Raw genomic sequence first — 18,849 nt, 5'->3', positions numbered from 1 at the left:
ATCCTCAACACCCCATTTTACAGATCAGAAAACCAGTAGAGAGAAGTAACTTGCCGAGGTCCTCCACTGGTTCGTGTCGGAGCTAGGATGTGAATCAGGTGTTCCTGATCTGCACTGCGCGACAGGGAGGGACACTCGCACCAGTCTCCCACTCCGGTTCCCACTTCTCTGGACACACCTGAGGCCCCTCTTCTCCTCCCCCTTCCCCACCTCTCACCTCCCTATGCCCCACCCACATCCTTGACTTCTCTCCACTTCTCCCTGCAAATCCTGGTTAAAGGATAGGTGGTTCTTACACTTTCCACATCGGCTGGGCCGATGCCAGGGGTCCAGCAGCGCCTCACAGGGGGCTTCTCCCTGCAGGAGGCTCCAGCCTTCTCAGCTGAGGTCTGCAGGCACCAGGTTTCCACGGGCACCACTGAGATGCTGGAAGGCAGAGATGGCCGGTGGGGGGTGGGGGGTGGGGGGTGTTTGGCTCTGGCACCAGAGAACAAGGAACACCTGTTTAAGGTGCAGGTAGGGGTGTGTGGGAGGACAGACAGAGGGAAATAGGCACTGGCCTCTGATCCGTTAGTCTAGAACCCTTGGGAAATTCTCACAGGAGGCAGAAATGGGGCAAAGAATCCTTCTGTCCACACTGAACCGGAGGTGGAAGCGTGACAGGAGGTCAAGACAACTGTGATGATCCAGAGGCTTATTCTCCAATCCTCTGCCTTTTCGCTATTGCCATGCATTCCTCCCCATGCACGAAGACCTGAGCTCTGTCATACTCAGACCCCAGGTGACCCTCCAGCCGCATCCCGCCACCCCCGCAGGGGATCAAAGACCAGCCTCCCCGAGGGCGCAGGGGCCCAGGCTGGCTCTCCCCGTGGTGAATGCTTCCGCCCCAGCGGAGCCCAGGAAGAGGAGGAGGGTGTTCAGCACCCTTCACCCAGGTGTCCGTTTGTCCCAGTCGGTGGCCGCGGTCCGAGGGCCCCTCTGCCAGAGCGGGAGTGCGCGCTCCACCCGCCGCCTGCCTCTGTCCCTCGGGGCCACCAGTCCCACAGGCTGGCTCGCTGACTCTTGAAGGTGTCTGCCGGGGCCCGTCAGGCTCCTGCCTCAGGAGTCAGGATGGCACGGGGCTGAGGCAGCTCTTGCTGTGCCCCGGGCAGGTGGTGACAGGGGAGACGAAGCTATGGGTGGTGGAGAAAGATGCTATCGCAGGGCATCCGGTCAAAGGTCACCAGGACGCTCCAGCCAGTGACCACATGGCTGGGGAGCCGCGGAGGGAGGAGGAGGCCTCCGGGGTAGACAGAGCGGGCCACGGAGGCCAGCCGCGGGTGGTGGGATGGCGCCCAGGGGCGCCGTGAGGGCCAGTGCCGTCCTCTGCGGTTGCACCTGCCGGGGAAAGCGCATGGCCCACACCTCACCCTGGGCCCCAAAGACAGCGCCCACCCGCCCACACGGCCGGGGTGGCCACGCAGGCCCGGAAGACAGGTGGCTGTCTGGTCCTGCGGCGCGGCCGGTATCCGGCAACACTCAGCCGGAGTGAGGACGACGCCGGCGTGGACGGGGAGGATGCTGGCCCTCAGCGCCACGTCGCGGAGGGCACCTCCGAGGAGCCGGGGGAGTCCCGCGTGGGCGCAGCTGCCCAGAGGGGGACAGTGAGGGCCGGGCCCTCTGCCTGCCCGAGCCGGGAGCTCCCGGAGCGCAGCTGCCCAGCAGCCGGAGCATGGCCAGGTTCTCCAGCAAGCCGGCCGCCCCCACAAGCCCGCCGGCAGGGCGCCCGCCACCCTCAGGGCTACGGACGGACGGGACGGGCATGCCGTTGCTGGCACTCCGCACACCATCTCCCAGGCGTTGCCCCAGACCGCGGGCAGCGGGGCACGGACGCCGCCAGGCGGCATGAGAGCTGGTGTCTGGGCGCCTCCCACGGGGCCGGGGTGACAGGGCGCGGGCGTGTGCGCCCCCGGGGTGCAGGAAGGGCTCTAGCGGGCAGAGCTGGAGGGGGCGAGGGGGAGTTGTGCACTGTGGACGGCAGTCCCAAGCCTCCACGCAGGCAGAAGGCCAGAGGTACCCCGTCCGTCTGAGCGATGCAACCAAACTGGAGCCCCCTCTTTTCCTGACTGCACACAGAGGCCCCCTTCTCTGCAGAAAGTGCTCCCCTGGGGCCTGGGGGCAGGGGTCGGGGGACACGGGGGCCTGGAATGCGGACGGCTGTCCGAGAGAGCAGAGATTCCGGAGTCCCAGGTCTGCTCCTCACTAAATGTGTGGCTTTGGTAAATTACTCCTCCGAGCCTCAGCTTTCTTGGTAAAAATTGCGGGCAAAAGGGGCGCCTGAGTGGCTCAGTCGGTTAAGCGTCTGCCTTGGGCTCAGGTCATGACCCCAGGGTCCTGGGATCAAGCCCCGCATCGGGCTCCCTGCTCAGCGGAGAGCCTGCTTCTCCCTCTGCCTCTGCCTGCCACTCTATCTGTGCTCTCTCTCTCTGTGTCAAATAAATAAATAAAATCTTAAAAAAAATTTTTTTCAGACAAAAGTCTCTGCTCCACAGGATTGGTGTGATTAAATGAGATGAAACATGTGAGGGGCGCCTGGGTGGTTCAGTCTGCCTTCTGCTCAGGTCATGATCCCGGGGTCCCGGGATCGAGCCCAATTTCGGGCTCCCTGCTCAGCGGGAAGCCTGCTTCTCCCTCTGCCTCTGCCCTTCCCCCCCCGTGCCCCCACCCTGCTTGTGCTCTCTTTCTCTCAAATAAATGAATAAAATCTTTAAAAAAATAAATAAAACATGTGAAAAAAGCACTTTGTATGTTGCTATTTGCATGAACGACTATTATTTAAAGTTTGGGGTGTCCATTGCAGAAAGGAGCCGGGCATCACACAGCTGTCTATTGTCACCATGCCCGTGGAAGCGTGCCAACTCAAACACAGGTCAGAATTCACTGCAGCAAGTGACCTTGAGGCTAAGGGCTGGGAGGGAAAGGGCAGAGGAAGTCACAGCTTCCTGTTCTCCCCCCTGGGAGCACAACTTGTGGGGACCTGAGTGGCCTGCCCTCAGCTCCACTCCTAAGTATGAAGTGGTCCTGCCGTCCCCCACCGCCCCCCTGCCATTTCACCCTTTCCTGCTCTCGTCTGTGGAGCCAGAGGCCAGCAGCGCCCCCACCCTCTCCTCCGATCCCCGAGCTCACGTCAGAGGTGTGGGTGCTGAGGTACACCCTCACCACACCTCATCCTGTCTCCCTGTGATCTCAGTCCTAACTGGAAAAAAGGCCTCACCGGGTCTTCCCCGTTTGTGCCCAGATCCTTACCCTTTACAGAATGTGCTGGGATGGGGGAAAAGAGGAGGCGGGAGGTGAGTAGATAAGAGAGAGGGACTTTTTCAATACTCAAGACCTTCCTACCGGCTGCCTGCTCATTAAGAAGCCTGATCTTCAACTCCCTCGGAGCGCTGGGGGAGGAGAGGGGCCTTCAGGACAGACAACCAGCCACGGGTTTGAGGAACCCGATAGGAGAGACCCAGACTGGGTGCCCAGATGTTTGGGTCTTCCGGCAAGGGATGGGTATGAAGTGGGTGGCAGAAGGCAGAAGCCCCGTCCCAGTGCAGGGGAGCCCCCCAGGTGGGGCTGTTCCTGTGTGCTTCGTGTCAGTCCGTCTGTCTGTCGGGGCCGTGCGTCCTCTTCCAGCACCACCTTGCCAGTCTGGCAGTGAAGATATCTGTCGAATACAGGAGCTGGGTCAGGATTCCAGCGTCCTGCTCTCCATGGGAAATATCAGGTTCTTGTTACCTGTATTCATTTCTAAACAGAATCCTTCCCTTGGTCTGAAACTAGCAGCACCCCTGTGGTTATGCAGAGAGGTGATGCCACCAGCTGGCTCGTCTAAGAATGCCACTTTGGATCCTTTTCTTTTTCTACTATTTTGTTAGTTCATGTGTTCATTCATCCATCCATTCATTCATTCACTAACCACAGCATTTCTTGAACCCTTATTATGTGCCAGGCACTGTGCTAGATGCTGGGGAGACAAAAACAAATATATGGTTTTCTCATAAAGTCTAATACACTTTTTGAAATGGTTGGGATCTCTAAGATCATCTAGTTCAACTTCTCTTTTTATAAGGAGAGAAAGTGACTAGTCAAGGCCACAAGAGAAACGGTGGCAGAGTCAAGATCTGAGATAAAAGTCTCTCTTTTTTTTTTTTTTTTAATTCATGAGAGACAAACAGAGAGAGGCAGAGGAGAAGCAGGCTCCCAAGGAGCAGGGAGCAGGATGCGGGACTCGATCCCAGGACGCCGGGATCATGACCTGAGCCGAAGGCAGATGCTTAACCATCTGAGCCACTCAGGCACCCTGAGATAAAAGTCTCTTGACTCCTCGAATCTGTCTCTCTCCACAACATCCCAAAACCCTTTAGGCATTTCTTTCACCTTCCGTAGGGCCCCAAGCGCCAGTCCCTGCCCTTGGGAAGCTCCTAGGCTGCCAAGGGCAACAACAGCGCCAGGACGTGGACAGAGGGACAGAGACGACTCCTCTCTAGATGGTCTTCGCTCACAACTGCTAGGAGAGAGGAGGAACTGGAACTTCACCAGCCCGTTTTCTATCTCAGTCAGAGTCCCAGGACCTGTAGTGGTAGATTATGGAGTCTGCCTCACATAAAAAAGACTTCTAATGACTGGGCCTTCCCCTCAGTCACCTGAATATCCACCCCTCTCTTAGTTCACATGTCCCTCCAGCCCTACTTCCCTGTGCCCACACTCCCACGCCTTGGCAAAGAGGAACTGGGGAGGCAGGGGGGAATGAGCTGCAAGCCCAAGAGCAGAAAGAGAAGGAAGCTTTGGGTTTGCACCCATGGCAGAGACAGATGCTCCAGATGCTCCGGGGACTAGAAACGGTAGGAGCGGGAGACCTGACCCTAATCCAAATGCCCCCTCACATCAACCCAGCCAGCCGCCTCTCCACTCCTCCACACGTCTGCTGAGACCCCCTGCAGAAAATCCTGTGGTCTCGGTAAGGGCTATGGGAAGCTTCAATGCTCATGGGCAAGTTCCAAATCAATCTCAATCTCTCTCTAAACTTTATATTTTGGAGTAGTTTTAGACTTACAGAAAACTGCAAAGGCAGTGATAGTCATCTATCTCTTTCACTGTCCACATTAAAATAAAACTGGCAGTTGAGGCGCCTGGGTGGCTCAGTCGGTTAAGCGTCTGCCTTCAGCTCAGGTCATGATCCCAGGGTCCTGGGATCGAGCCCCACATCTGGCTCCCTGCTCAGCGGGAAACCTTCTCCCTCTGCTTGCTGTTCCCCCTGCTTGTGCTTGCTCTCTCTCCGTAAAAAAAATAAATAAATAAAATCTTAAAAAAATAAATAAAACTGGCAGTTGGGGTGCCTGGGTGGTTAAGTGTCTGCCTTCTGCTCAGGTCATGATTTCGGGGTCCCAGGATCAAGCCCTGCATTGGGTTCTGCGTCTAGCAGGGAGTCTGCTTCTCCCTCTGCCCCCCACCCTGTTCATGCTCTCTCTCTCTCTCACTCTCTCTCTCTCTAATAAATTAGAGAGAGAGAGAGCACAAACGGGGGAGCAGCAGAGGGAGAGGGAGAAGCAGGTTCTCCGCTGAGCAGGGAGCCCGATGTAGGGCTCGATCCCAGGACCCCGGGATCATGACCTGAGCCAAAGTCAGACGCCCAACTGACTGAGCCACCCAGGTGCCCTTACAGTCAGTTGGTTTTTGACAAAGGTGCAAAGAAAATTCATTGAAGGATGCATAGTCTTTTTGACAAATGGTTCAGTAACAGTAGAACACCCACATTAAAAAAGAGTGTGTACAAGAGACCTTCAATCCCTACCTCACACCATGCATAAAAATGAAACTCAGAATGGATCATAGATCTAAATGTAAAACCTAAAACTCCAAAACTTCTAGAAGAAAACAAAGGAGAAAATGTGTGGCCTTGGGTTAGGCAAAGATTTCTTAGATACATCAAAAACAATCTATAAAAGCAAAAATTGACAAATTGGACTTTGTCAAAATTAAGAACTTCTGCTCTTTGAGAAACACTGAAGAGAATGAAAAGCTGAGCCACAGACTGAGAGCACACATTTGCAAACCAGAGATCTGATAAAGGATGTATCTAGAATACCTAAAGAGCTCTCAAAATTCAAAAATAAGAAAACAGCTTTATTTTTTATTTTTTAAAATATTTTATTCATTTATTTGTCAGAGAGAGAGCACGAGAGAGCACAAGCAGGGGGAGCAGAAGTCAAAGGGAGAGCAGGCTCCAGGCTGAGAAGGGAGCCCGATGCGAGACTCGATTCCAGGACCCTGAGATCATGACCTGAGCCAAAGCAGATGCTTAACCGACTGAGCCACCCAGGCATCCCCAAAAAACAAATTTATTTTTTAAATGGGCAAAGTATTTGAACAGATACTTCATCAAGGAAGATATGGAGATGCCAAATAAGTCCATCAAGATGCTCCGTCCGCATCATTAGCCATTAGGGAAAAGCAAATTCAAACCATGACAAGCTAATGCTACGTTCCTATTAGAATGTCTAAGATGAAAAACTGACGACACCAAGTGCTAGTGAGGAAGGGGGGGCAGCAAAGCTTTCATGCACTCTGGTGGCGATGTACAATGATATCATCACTTCGTAAAACAATCTGGTGGTTTCTTAAAAACTTAAACATACACTTCATATGTCCTAGCCATTTTACTCCCAGGCATTTACTCAAGAGAAATCCATAAAGAGTTGTACACCGGGGCACCTGGGTGGCTCAGTCGTTAAGCGTCTGCCTTCGGCTCAGGTCACGATCCCAGGGTCCTGGGGTCGAGCCCCGCATCGGGCTCCTTGCTCACGGGGAGCCTGCTTCTCCCTCTCCCACTCCCCCTGCTTGTGTTCCCTCTCTCGCTGTCTCTGTCTCTGTCAAATAAATAAATAAAATCTTTAAAAAAAAAAAAAGAAAGAAAGAAAAAGAAGAGTTGTACACCGATTTGAAGTAGCTTAACATGGGCGATAACTCAAATGGATAACGTACTTACCCATCAGGTGAACGGGCAAACAAATAGTGGCACATTCGTACAATGGAACGCCACGCAACAGTGAAATGGGCTGCATCACTGCCATGCACGCAGCGGCACCGAGGAGAGAGCCCTGGCGGCGGCCAGGCAAGGCTGCCGTCCCTCCCCCTTCACCTCACTGAAGCATCCCTTCTTCTTCCACCTGCTCAGCATCGCTGGTCCATCCACGCTGCAGCCAAGTCCTGCTGGCCGCAGCCTCCGGCCCTTGCCGTGCACTCCTCCTCGCGATGCTGCCTCCATTTGTTCTGGACCGGGGTCCCCGCTGGGCTGCCCAGCCTGTGGCTCTGAGGACCTGGAGGCCACACACACCAGTAGGTTTCCATTTCAGATGTCAGGTGTTCATCTTCCTGAGGAAAGGGGAGGGGCAGATGCCTTCCTGCCCACGGGGATGAGCAGGGGCTCTTCCAGGGCCAGGCTCCTAAAACCAACTAGAGTTTAAGTCTTCAGTCATCCACATGGCTAGTGAAGTCCTGGGCGGGACCCCTGCTAAAGTCTACACCAGCAGGGTCTGTGCTACGACTTGCAATCTCCAGTCCGCCTCAGACGACGCTTCAGTGATGCGCAGCAATCCTTTTGCATGTCCTCGGTCAGCTTGATTTTTCACACCTTCATCCGGTTGCTCTGCGAGCCCCGTGGGTTGTTTTCACAGAATCCATGCCTCCCCGCCACCCACTTTCTAAAACATTTTTAAATTTTTTTATTAAAGATTTTATTTATTTATTTGACAGAGGGAGAGAGACGCAGAGTAGCAGGCTGAGGGAGAAGCAGGCTTCCCACCGAGCAGGGAGCCTGATCCCAGGACCCTGGCATTATGACCTGAGCCAAAGGCAGACACATAACGGATTGAGCCACCCCTGCCCCCCGCTTTCTAAAGAACGTCCATTTTGTTCCAGTATCCACCCCTCCCCTACAGAGTCCAGATGACTTGGAGGAAGCTAACTTCATCCCAGATCTAGGCCAATCACAACACAACCATCCTTCTTGACAGTAATTGGCTCAAGAGCCAAGGCTTCTGCTAATCAATACCCGGCATCACCCTGGTGATTGTCATTAGCCCACAGGTCGGTCCAATCAGACTGAAGTGGGGGAAGGATGTTGATTCTATGAGGAGCAGAGGTTTCTTTCTCCTGTTGGCCCTAAATGCAGGCACATGTGCCCCCAGCCCATGTGGCAGATTTCTCGTGATGGTGAAGGAAGCCAGTGTAAGGAACACCGTCCTGCGCGGGCAGGCAGGGTAACGCAGCGGAGCACGGACTATCTTGGACTTCTAGTTGTAGGAGAGAATACGTGTATTCTTGTTGAAGTCATTGCGAATTAGGTTTTCTGTTACTTACTTTTTTTTTTAAAGATTTTATTTATTTATTCATGAGAGAGAGAGAGAGAGGCAGAGTGAGAAGCAGGCTCCCAAGGAGCAGGGAGCCCGATGCGGGACTCGATCCCGGGACCCTGAGATTATGACCTGAGCCGAAGGCAGACGCTCAACCATCTGAGCCACCCAGGCGCCCGGTTTTCTGTTACTTATAATGAGAAGCACCCTCGTTCCAGTCAGAAGGGGATGCAAGATAGGTGAATAGTACTTCTGGGGGCAGAAGGAATCAGACATATTTGCAGAGTGTATTGCGTGCTATTGTGAGAGAGAGATGTCGTTCGGGCATACTTCCCCTGAGCAAAGCAGACTGTAAGCCCACCTACAGAGTTCGCGGGAAGCTGCAGCTCAGGGATTGGCAGGTTTCCGGGGGAGTGAGCAGGGGACACCACGGGCGGACAGTGACCACTCCAGTGAGCCTGTGGTTGACTGGTTGGCACCCTGAGGCCCGTGTCCGGGAGACCGTCTGGCTGTGAGAAGCGAGAGGCTGACACCGCGTGGTGTTCACTCAGAGGGTTCCACGGGTTTAACACAGGTTCTGATGGCTACAGAATAATCCGATTGGCCTTGTTGTTGTTAAGTTTGTGGAATCACTTGTTTATTTATTTATTATTCTCAGGAAGAAGTATTCCTCTCTCCATCCAAGACCAGTCTCTCCACCTGCGTTCCTAAACCCTCCTCTCAGATCCCGCTCCATCGGCTTCCCTCCCTCCCGGGTTCCCACAGACCCCTTTCACGGCAAAGAACAGGAGTCGCGTTGAATTGCTTCCAGTGACGAAACAGGTGTGACGGAAAGGATGATGTTGGTTATGCCAGCATCCCTGAAAAACCCTGACCCTTTCCCCGGCCAGCCTTCCCTGCAGCAGACGGGGAGCAGGGCCCGGGGGCACTTTTAGAGTCTCCGCAGACCTGAGCGCACTCAGGTGAGGTAATGGGACAGCACGGTGCTCAGGAAGCAAGTGTTAACCTTCTGGGCTTTTCTCGTGGCTCCCGCTGCTTCTGCCAGCCCCTCGGTGGCATTCTCCCGCTGCCCCCCGCCCCTGGCCTGCTCTTCCCGGGCGGAGTCTCACAGCCCCTCCGCCCTGACACACCAGCCCGGGTGACAACCACTGACCACCACAGTTCTCTGGTTCTGAACATCCTTGCAGAAGAGGGTCTTTCCAGTCCTTAGTCCAGTAGATACCGTTGGTTTGGTCAGCTGTGGCCACCGGGTCATGAAATGTGCGAGACTGTCCTTCCCGGAGGCGCGGGGGCAGCCGTCCTCCTCCTTCTCCCACAGCTCGCAAGGTGCCACCTTAACTGACATGGGCAGGTTTCCTAAACAACCATAAACGCACCCCCCCAACACAGAAAAGCTACCCAAAGCCAAGTCTATCCTGCAGAGGCCCTTCATCACTCTGCCATCTCTAAGTGCTGCCCATGCTTTTCTAGTTCTCTTGTAATCGGTTCCAGGGACGGTCCTTTGACATCTCACACCTCTGAGAAAACCAGCACCCAGACATTTGATGTATATTCGGGGGAAACTCAAGACAACCACGAAACATTTTTGTTAAATGGGAGGGAACAGAACGAGACCTCCAGATCAGCACCACATATTGGTCTAGTGCTCAACGTTCTCTCACGCCCCAGCTTTGTAGACAAGCCCCCCACCCCCCATGCCGTGGGGCAGCCGGGGGCAGACAGCGCACGTAGTGCTGGCCTGTGAGTTCCAACGCTAGCTCCCTGGCTCCTTAGGGAGTCACATCCTTGGAGGTGAGGTGGGTTCTTTGGCCAGAAAATTTGATTCCATCAATTTTGCATATGCAGAAGCTTTCCTCTTGCCACTGATCTTCAGATCATCCCTGAGATTGATCATTGACCTAAAAAGTTCCCCCCATGGACTTGAGTTCCTAAAACAATTTTTTTCTGCCATTATCTTTGTACCCGGGAAGAAGAACTGCTGGGGAGGCTGCCTTGCGGTGTTGATTTGAGTCTGACACAGGGCCCCATGCTTCAGGCCCTGTGTTTTTCTGGCACTCTGACTCCCACAGAACCACAGTGGGTTTCCTCTCCTTTGTACTTCTAAGGGCACCAGGTTTGTTTGTTTGTTTCTTAATAAAGATTTTATTTTTAAGTACTTTCTACACCCAATGTGGGGCTTGAACTCACGACCCTAAGATCACAACCCAGGAGTCCCGTGTTGCTCTGACCGAGCTGACCAGGTTCCCCATTTGTTCCTATATTTTACTGTTGTTGTGGCCTTCTTCTTTTTCTTCTTCTTTTTTTTTTAGTTTTAGTATTTTTCTTTTGACATTATTTCAGACTTAGAAATAGCCCAAAGAATCTCTGTATCCCCTTTACCCATATTTCCCAAATGTTAACACTGTGTTTTCACATTTGCTTTGTCCTTTTTCTCTCTATAATTTTTTTTCTGAATAGTTTGAAAGTAAGTTGCAGACATGATGTTCTTTTACCTCTAAGTTATTCAACGTGTTTCCTAAAAAACAAGAATTCTTTTTTTTTTTTTAAAGATTTTATTTATTTCACGGAGAGAGACACAGCGAGAGAGGGAACACAAGCAGGGGGGAGAGGCAGAGGGAGAAGCAAGCTTCCTGCGGAGCAGGGAGCCTGATGTGGGGCTCGATCCCAGGACCCTGGGATCATGACCTGAGCCGAAGGCAGATGCTTAACAACTGAGCCACCCAGGCGCCCAGTTTTTTCTTTTTTTGAGAGAGAGAGAGAGAGCACGAGCTGGGGGAGGAGCAGACAGAGAAGCAGAGGGAAAACTAGACTCCCCGCTGAGCAGGGAGCCTGATGCAGGGCTCAATCCCAGGACCCTGAGATCATGACCTGAGCTGAAGGAAGATACTTAACCAACTGAGCCACCCAGGTGCCCCAAAAGAAGAATATTCTTAAAAAAAAAAAAAAAGAATATTCTTACATAACAACAGTACAATGATCAAAATCAACAAATTAACAATGCTACAATAATATTATCTAACCTAGAAACCTCTTTCAGATGTTGCCAAATGTCCCTTGTAATATCTTTTTTTTTTTTTAAAGATTTTATTTATTTGACAGAGAGAGAGACAGTGAGAGCAGAAACACAAGCAGGGGGAGTGGGAGAGGGAGAAGCAGGCTTCCCGCAGAGCAGGGAGCCCGATGCGGGGCTCGACCCCAGGACCCTGGGATCATGACCTGAGCCGAAGGCAGACGCTTAACGACTGAGCCACCCAGGCGCCCCTCCCTCATAATATCTTTTGTAGCAAAAGAAATCTCAGATGTGTGACATTCAGTCAGCATCTCTTCATAGTCCTCTTGAGGCTGGAATAGTTCCTCTGGTTTTGTCTTTCATGACATTTTGAAATGTTATATATTTTTAAAGAGTAAAGGTTATTGTTTTTAAAAGATTTACTTATTTATTCCAGGAGTGGGAGGGAAAGAGAGTATCCAAAGCAGACTCCCTGCTAAGTGTGGAGCCCAATGTGGGCCTCAATCCCAGGACCTGGAGATCATGACCTGAGCCGAAATCGAGTCGGACGCTCAACTGACTGAGTCACCCAGGCGCCCCTAAAGGTCAGTTATTTTATATAACATCCTCAACTTGGATTTGTCTATTTCCTTATGATTAGACTTGGGTTACAACATTTTTGGCACTGTGTTCATTTAAGAGTATTCTATCAGGAGGGGCAGGACCTCTATTACTGGTGACGTTAGGGTCCATCATTGAGTTAAGGTGGCATCTTGGAATGTTTCTCCACTGTGAAGATACCATTCTCCCTTCTGTAACGACAAGTATCTTGTGAGGAGCTGCTCTGAGGCTATGTAAATATCCTGTTACTCCTCTAACCTTGACCCAGTATCTTCAGCATCCCTTGATGATTCTTGTCTGAATCGATCGTTACTGTCATAGTTGCCAAATGGTGATTTCGAAGTGGTGTGATTAAAGCCGCAGCCTTTTCCTGACAGGTGTGATTTCTCTGGGACAGTCGGTCCTGCAGAATTTGTTGCCCGGCAGGAACACATGCCTGAATTTTGCCCACCCCCCCGCTCCGCTCCTCACAGCTCTCATGAGAAACTGCATTTGGGAACAGTTATATTTTACGTATCATCTCTAAGCCCACTCATCATAACCCTCTGAAAAGTCATGATTTGGTGGGGGAGTGTTGCACTGAGAAGTGTTTTTGAGCAGCCAAGATGTTAGGGGTTCCCCCCCCTCTTCTGGCTCTCCCAGAAATCCACACCCAATGGTCAAGAGCCTGGTCGTGGCCAATCAGTGCATTAGCTTTAGTCACAAAAATCTAGTATGGCAAAGAATTCACTAGGGCCTAAAATTTGACAAGAAAGGGATTAATTTTCCTCGACCTGGCCTCAAGTACTTTCAGATGACAGGAATAGTTTTGTCTAACAGGATTACGTAACTGCACTTTTTCCCCCTATGCCTGGAACAAAATGTTGATCTCTTTTGGGATTGTGCTTTTCCTAAGGCTTTATCCTAAAGGATAAAGGATATCCTAAAGGATAATCACACACTTTAATATCCTCCCATTTTGCTGACGGGACCTCCAGAGCCTGACCCTGTCTCCTAGTTGTGCTTGGTCGGCCAGGAGTGGCTAGCCCACCGCGGCCAGCTCCGCAGTCCCACCGAGGGTCCCTGATTTCTCTGGGTCTTGCGCGGTTGCACCTAGCCAAGGCTCTCGGAGGCTTGCTCAAGGAAGTGGGAGGGAGGGGGACCCTGCAGGAGTCTAAGCTACACTGGGAAACCTCCGGGCTAGGAGGACACAACACAGATACAGGCAGGCCCCACACAGGCTGGAACTGGAGCTGTACGTGCTACCTCTTTTCTCCCCATTCTTCTCCTTCTTGATGGATTTCCCTTGTACGGTGACAGAAATTATAAAGCTATTTTTAGAACTGACAGAAGAATTCCTCATAGGAAATCCCTTTGTTTGGGAAAATTATTCAGTAAGTGCTTGAAGTAGAAGGTGGCACCCCAAAGGGTGGGGGTGAGCACACCGGAGACCCTGGGAAAGCCTGCTGTCAGTCTTTTCTCTGTCCTGTCACAAGTCCCACTGCTGTGGGGGAGGATGGGGCCCAATCAGCGAGACCCAGTTCCGGCATTTTCCATGTTCGGGCTGTTCTGCACGGATTCGGGGGAGGTATCCTGGAGGTGGGTGTGGGACAGCACCCTTGGGCAAGAGCACACTGAGCTGTTCATAGAAAGTGCCACCGGAATACGGAGCCAGGGGCAGGAGTCATAGGGCGGGAGGGGATGCTGACAGGTCCTGAATTTTATATCCTGCCCCCACTGTCGCTGCCTGAGAGGTGGCAGTGGATGGCCTAATAATACCCAAATGAGCCCTAGGAGGTGCACAGTCACTGGGATCCATATGCCAATTTTTTGACTATGCACCAAACAGGAAGGAAAAATGACCTCAGACCTCTCCACTTTAGAGACTTTTCAACCAGCAATATAACAAAGTAATAGTCTTTTTTTCTTTTTTCTTTAAAGATTTTATTTATCCATTTAGAGAGGGAGATAAAGACATGCGCAGTTGTGGGAGGAGCAGAGGGAAAGGGAGAATCCAAAGCAGACTCCCCGCTGAGCAGGGAGTCCAACGCGGGGCTCAATCCCAGGACCCCAAGATCATGACCCAAGCCGAAGGCAGACACTTAACCGACTGAGCCACCCAGGCGCCCCTATAAATTATCTTATAACTACAAAATATTAGAAATATTTATTATACCTTTAGTATTCGAAGAACCTTTTATATTGACTCATAGTGCCCTCACAACTGTGAGGCAAGCACTATTATTGCCTCCGTTTTAAAGATAAGGAAAGGGAGGGGGCACCTGGCCAGATCAGTCAGGGGAGTATGTGACTCTTGATCTCGGGTATGTGAGTTCGAGCCCCACATCGGGTGTAGAGGTCACTTAAAAATAAAATCTTTTTTTTTTTTAAGATTTTATTTCCTTATTTGAGAGAGAAAGAATGAGCAGGGAAGAGGGGCAGAAGGAGAAGCAGGCTCCCCGCTGAGCCGGGAGCCCGATGCGGGACTCGATCCCGGGACCCTGAGACCATGACCCGAGCTGAAGGCAGACACTTAACCGACTGAGCCACCCAGGTGCCCCAAAAATAAAATCTTAAAACAAAAGATAAGGAAGCTGAGGCCCAGAATTTGACCCAAGTTCACCCAAGTAAGTCAACAGTGATTTTGTGATTTGAACACAGGCAGCATGGCCTCTCGTCCATGACACCATTTTATCAATCCAAGAGATTTGGCCACAAAATTATTAGGACTATTTAGGGTGTAACAAGGTGGCTGGTTATATAAAACCCAGTAACTTTCTTTTATAAGAAAAACAATTTGCTTAAATAGAACTAAATGTCTTTTCAAAATAGCAGTCAAAAATTTAAAATACCTATGACTATACTTGCAAAGAAACAAAAGCCTAGATGAAAAACAACAGAAGATTTACTGGGGGCCAAACGCAAGAGTCAAATGGAAGGTCACACTGCACTCCTGGGCCGGACAGTCATCACAGTGAACTTGTCGATGCTCCCAAGTTTAAAAACAAAATGCTTCATCAAAATTAAAAAATGTTTGTTTCAAAGGATACTAGCAAGAAAGTGAAAAGGCAACCCACAGAGCAGGAGAAAAGACTTACAAATCACATATTGGAAGTACTTGGATTCATAACAAATAATGAATTCTTACAACTCAACAATAAGAAGACAAACCAATTTTTAAAAGGGCAAAGAATTTGAAGGCATTTTTCCAAAGGAAAGATAGAAATGGTAACTATCGGGGTGCCTGGGTAGCTCAGTTGGTTAAGTGTTCAATTCTTGGTTTTGGCACAGGTCGTGATCTCAGGGTAGTGGGATGGAGCACCACGTCACCCCAAGTTGGGCTCCACGCTCAGCACAAAGTCTGCTTGAGATTCTCTTTCTCCCTCTCCTCCCCACTCTCTCTCATTAAGTAAATAAATCTTAAAAAAAAAAAAAAGAATGGCGAATATCTATCTATAAACAACTAAACGGATGAGTGAGTTGTGGTCTGTCCATACAATGGAATATTTGGCCACAACAAGGAATGAAGCACAGACACCCTAAAATATGCATGAACCCTGAAAACACGATGCTCAGTGAAAGAAGTCAGACACAAAAGGTCACATATTCTATGGTTCCACTTATGTGAAATGTCCATAATGGGCAAATCCAGAAAGACAGAAAGTAGATTAGTGGTTGTCGTTAGCAGGGGGAAATGGGAAGGGTCTGATACTGGGTGTAGGGTTATTTTTGGGGTGATGAAAACGATGTGGAATTATGTAATGGTGATGCCTGCATAACTTTGTGAATGAAGCACTTCAAGTACCCTTTTGCTTTACTTATTTTTTAAGTAGGTTCCACGCCCAACACGGGGCTCGAACTAATGACGGAGATCAAGAGTTGCATGCTCTCCCAGCTGAGCCAGGTGCCCCAGTACTCTTTTAAAAAAGGTAGTATGGTTTATAAATCACATCTCAATTTTTTTTTTAAAAAGGAAAAAATAATGTAATTTCTTTTTCTTTTCTTTTTTAAAGCTGCACGCCCAGCATGGAGTCCAACTTGGGGATTTAAGTCACCACCCGATCAAGACCTGGGCTGAGATCAAGAGTCATCCTCTACCAACTGAGCCACTCAAGCGCCCCCTAAACAATGTATTTTCAGACTCCCAAAACATTGTATTTGGGGGTAAGGGGCAAAAGGAAAACAATGCTGTTTAGTCGGAAATTCTTGGGAAAAATAAACCTGTCAGAATAGGCAAGGAAACACAGAAGAGATGGGAATCCACTTCCCCAATAGATAATAAATATATAGAGAGAATTATTCAATAAAGATGCTGTAGCAAAAGAACAAATACATCAATGCAAAAGAATGAAAGAACATAATACTGTATATATAAAATTCCCTATATGATAAAGATGCTGTTTGTATGGAAGGGGCATTTATTAAAAGCTGAAGGGAAAACACGAATTTGGATTTCAAATTAATTTGCATTCTATTAATCCTACCAGGATGCAAACTCATTTGAAAAATAGCACCTCAAGCTATCCATTCAACCGAGTCTCCTTGCAGCTCCAAACCCCTCCAACACTGTCAGAGGGCCGAGTCCACGACCCACTCGGAGCCCGCGCCTCACCTCCGCCGTCCACTGGCCTTTCCGAGCCTCCCACCGGCGGCCGTGCGCCCGGGCCCGCCCCCCACCTCCGCCGTCCACGACCCGCCCCGAGTCCCCCAGGCGGCCGTGCGCCCGGGCCCGCCCCCCACCTCCGCCGTCCACGACCCACTCGAGCCCCTTCCCCCGGCGGCCGAGCGCCCGGGCCCGCCCCCCACCTCCGCCGTCCACGACCCACTCGAGCCCCTTCCCCCGGCGGCCGAGCGCCCGGGCCCGCCCCCCACCTCCGCCGTCCACGACCCACTCGAGCCCCTTCCCCCGGCGGCCGTGCGCCCGGGCCCGCCCCCCACCTCCGCCGTCCACGACCCGCCCCGAGTCCCCCAGGCGGCCGTGCGCCCGGGCCCGCCCCCCACCTCCGCCGTCCACGACCCACTCGAGCCCCTTCCCCCGGCGGCCGTGCGCCCGGGCCCGCCCCCCACCTCCGCCGTCCACGACCCGCCCCGAGTCCCCCAGGCGGCCGTGCGCCCGGGCCCGCCCCCCACCTCCGCCGTCCACGACCCACCCCGAGCCCCTTCCCCCGGCGGCCGTGCGCCCGGGCCCGCCCCTCACCTCCGCCGTCCACGACCCACCCCGAGTCCCCCCGGCGGCCGTGCGCCCGGGCCCGCCCCCCACCTCCGCCGTCCACGACCCGCCCCGAGTCCCCCAGGCGGCCGTGCGCCCGGGCCCGCCCCCCACCTCCGCCGTCCACGACCCACTCGAGCCCCTTCCCCCGGCGGCCGAGCGCCCGGGCCCGCCCCCCACCTCCGCCGTCCACGACCCACTCGAGCCCCTTCCCCCGGCGGCCGTGCGCCCGGGCCCGCCCCCCACCTCCGCCGTCCACGACCCGCCCCGAGTCCCCCAGGCGGCCGTGCGCCCGGGCCCGCCCCCCACCTCCGCCGTCCACGACCCACTCGAGCCCCTTCCCCCGGCGGCCGTGCGCCCGGGCCCGCCCCCCACCTCCGCCGTCCGCGACCCGCCCCGAGTCCCCCAGGCGGCCGTGCGCCCGGGCCCGCCCCCCACCTCCGCCGTCCACGACCCACCCCGAGCCCCTTCCCCCGGCGGCCGTGCGCCCGGGCCCGCCCCTCACCTCCGCCGTCCACGACCCACCCCGAGTCCCCCCGGCGGCCGTGCGCCCGGGCCCGCCCCCCACCTCCGCCGTCCACGACCCGCCCCGAGTCCCCCAGGCGGCCGTGCGCCCGGGCCCGCCCCCCACCTCCGCCGTCCACGACCCGCCCCGAGCCCCTTCCCCCGGCGGCCGTGCGCCCGGGCCCGCCCCTCACCTCCGCCGTCCACGACCCACTCGAGCCCCTTCCCCCGGCGGCCGTGCGCCCGGGCCCGCCCCCCACCTCCGCCGTCCACGACCCGCCCCGAGTCCCCCAGGCGGCCGTGCGCCCGGGCCCGCCCCCCACCTCCGCCGTCCACGACCCACTCGAGCCCCTTCCCCCGGCGGCCGTGCGCCCGGGCCCGCCCCCCACCTCCGCCGTCCACGACCCGCCCCGAGTCCCCCCGGCGGCCGTGCGCCCGGGCCCGCCCCCCACCTCCGCCGTCCACGACCCACCCCGAGCCCCTTCCCCCGGCGGCCGTGCGCCCGGGCCCGCCCCTCACCTCCGCCGTCCACGACCCACCCCGAGTCCCCCCGGCGGCCGTGCGCCCGGGCCCGCCCCCCACCTCCGCCGTCCACGACCCGCCCCGAGTCCCCCAGGCGGCCGTGCGCCCGGGCCCGCCCCCCACCTCCGCCGTCCACGACCCACCCCGAGCCCCTTCCCCCGGCGGCCGTGCGCCCGGGCCCGCCCCTCACCTCCGCCGTCCACGACCCACTCGAGCCCCTTCCCCCGGCGGCCGTGCGCCCGGGCCCGCCCCTCACCTCCGCCGTCCACGACCCACCCCGAGTCCCCCCGGCGGCCGTGCGCCCGGGCCGGCCTTTACCTCCTCTCTCCCGCCCGGGCGCCGGCGCCCCCTCGCGGCGCACCCCCGAGGCCCTGCTCTGAAAGCAGTGGTTGGCGCACAGACGTAAAACCAGAGGAATTCTTCACATGACCTCTGGGACGAACCATTTGCCTTTTCCTAAACAGGTAACAGACACGTGCAGCGGGCCAAAGTGGCGGAAGGTTCTCTCCCTGGCCAGGGAACGTGGCTGGGCTGAGGGGAGAAACCTGTTCAATTCCCTGACTCATGCGTACGGTCGTGTAGGCCGCTATCAGCCTGCCCACAACAAACATGGACGCCTCGCCCCAATTCCGCCTCGATGTGCGCCT

At 54.2% G+C, this 18,849-nt stretch overlaps 1 protein-coding gene across 1 annotated transcript; it reads left to right on the top strand.

The window, feature by feature from the left end:
• The first annotated feature begins 318 nt into the window (after nt 1-318).
• On the top strand, nt 319-18,737 carry LOC135364674 (basic proline-rich protein-like). Its single transcript, XM_064593561.1, has 5 exons — nt 319-446; nt 1,424-1,643; nt 3,278-3,329; nt 16,516-18,369; nt 18,667-18,737. Exons 1-5 carry the CDS (start codon nt 319-321, stop codon nt 18,735-18,737), a joined length of 2,325 nt encoding a protein of 774 aa, XP_064449631.1.
• Nucleotides 18,738-18,849: the final 112 nt, after the last annotated feature.

The sequence above is a fragment of the Mirounga angustirostris genome, unplaced genomic scaffold (assembly GCF_029215605.1).
Source record: "Mirounga angustirostris isolate CCGP_5_RB_7025 unplaced genomic scaffold, mMirAng1.0.hap1 SCAF_6, whole genome shotgun sequence".
NCBI classification, from domain to species: Eukaryota; Metazoa; Chordata; class Mammalia; order Carnivora; family Phocidae; genus Mirounga; species Mirounga angustirostris.
The sequence above is the reverse complement of the archived record's forward strand: the minus strand, read 5'-3'. Positions and strand labels throughout refer to the sequence as shown.

Bases quoted from the DNA above. Each gene is read 5' to 3' on its own strand.
- LOC135364674 (XM_064593561.1), top strand. From the start codon at position 319: ATGCCAGGGGTCCAGCAGCGCCTCACAGGGGGCTTCTCCCTGCAGGAG. The intron at 447-1,423 runs GTGGGGGGTGGG...TGGGCCCCAAAG, and splicing joins CTGGAAGGCAGAGATGGCCG to ACAGCGCCCACCCGCCCACA. The intron at 1,644-3,277 runs GTGAGGGCCGGG...GTTTGTGCCCAG, and splicing joins CAGCTGCCCAGAGGGGGACA to ATCCTTACCCTTTACAGAAT.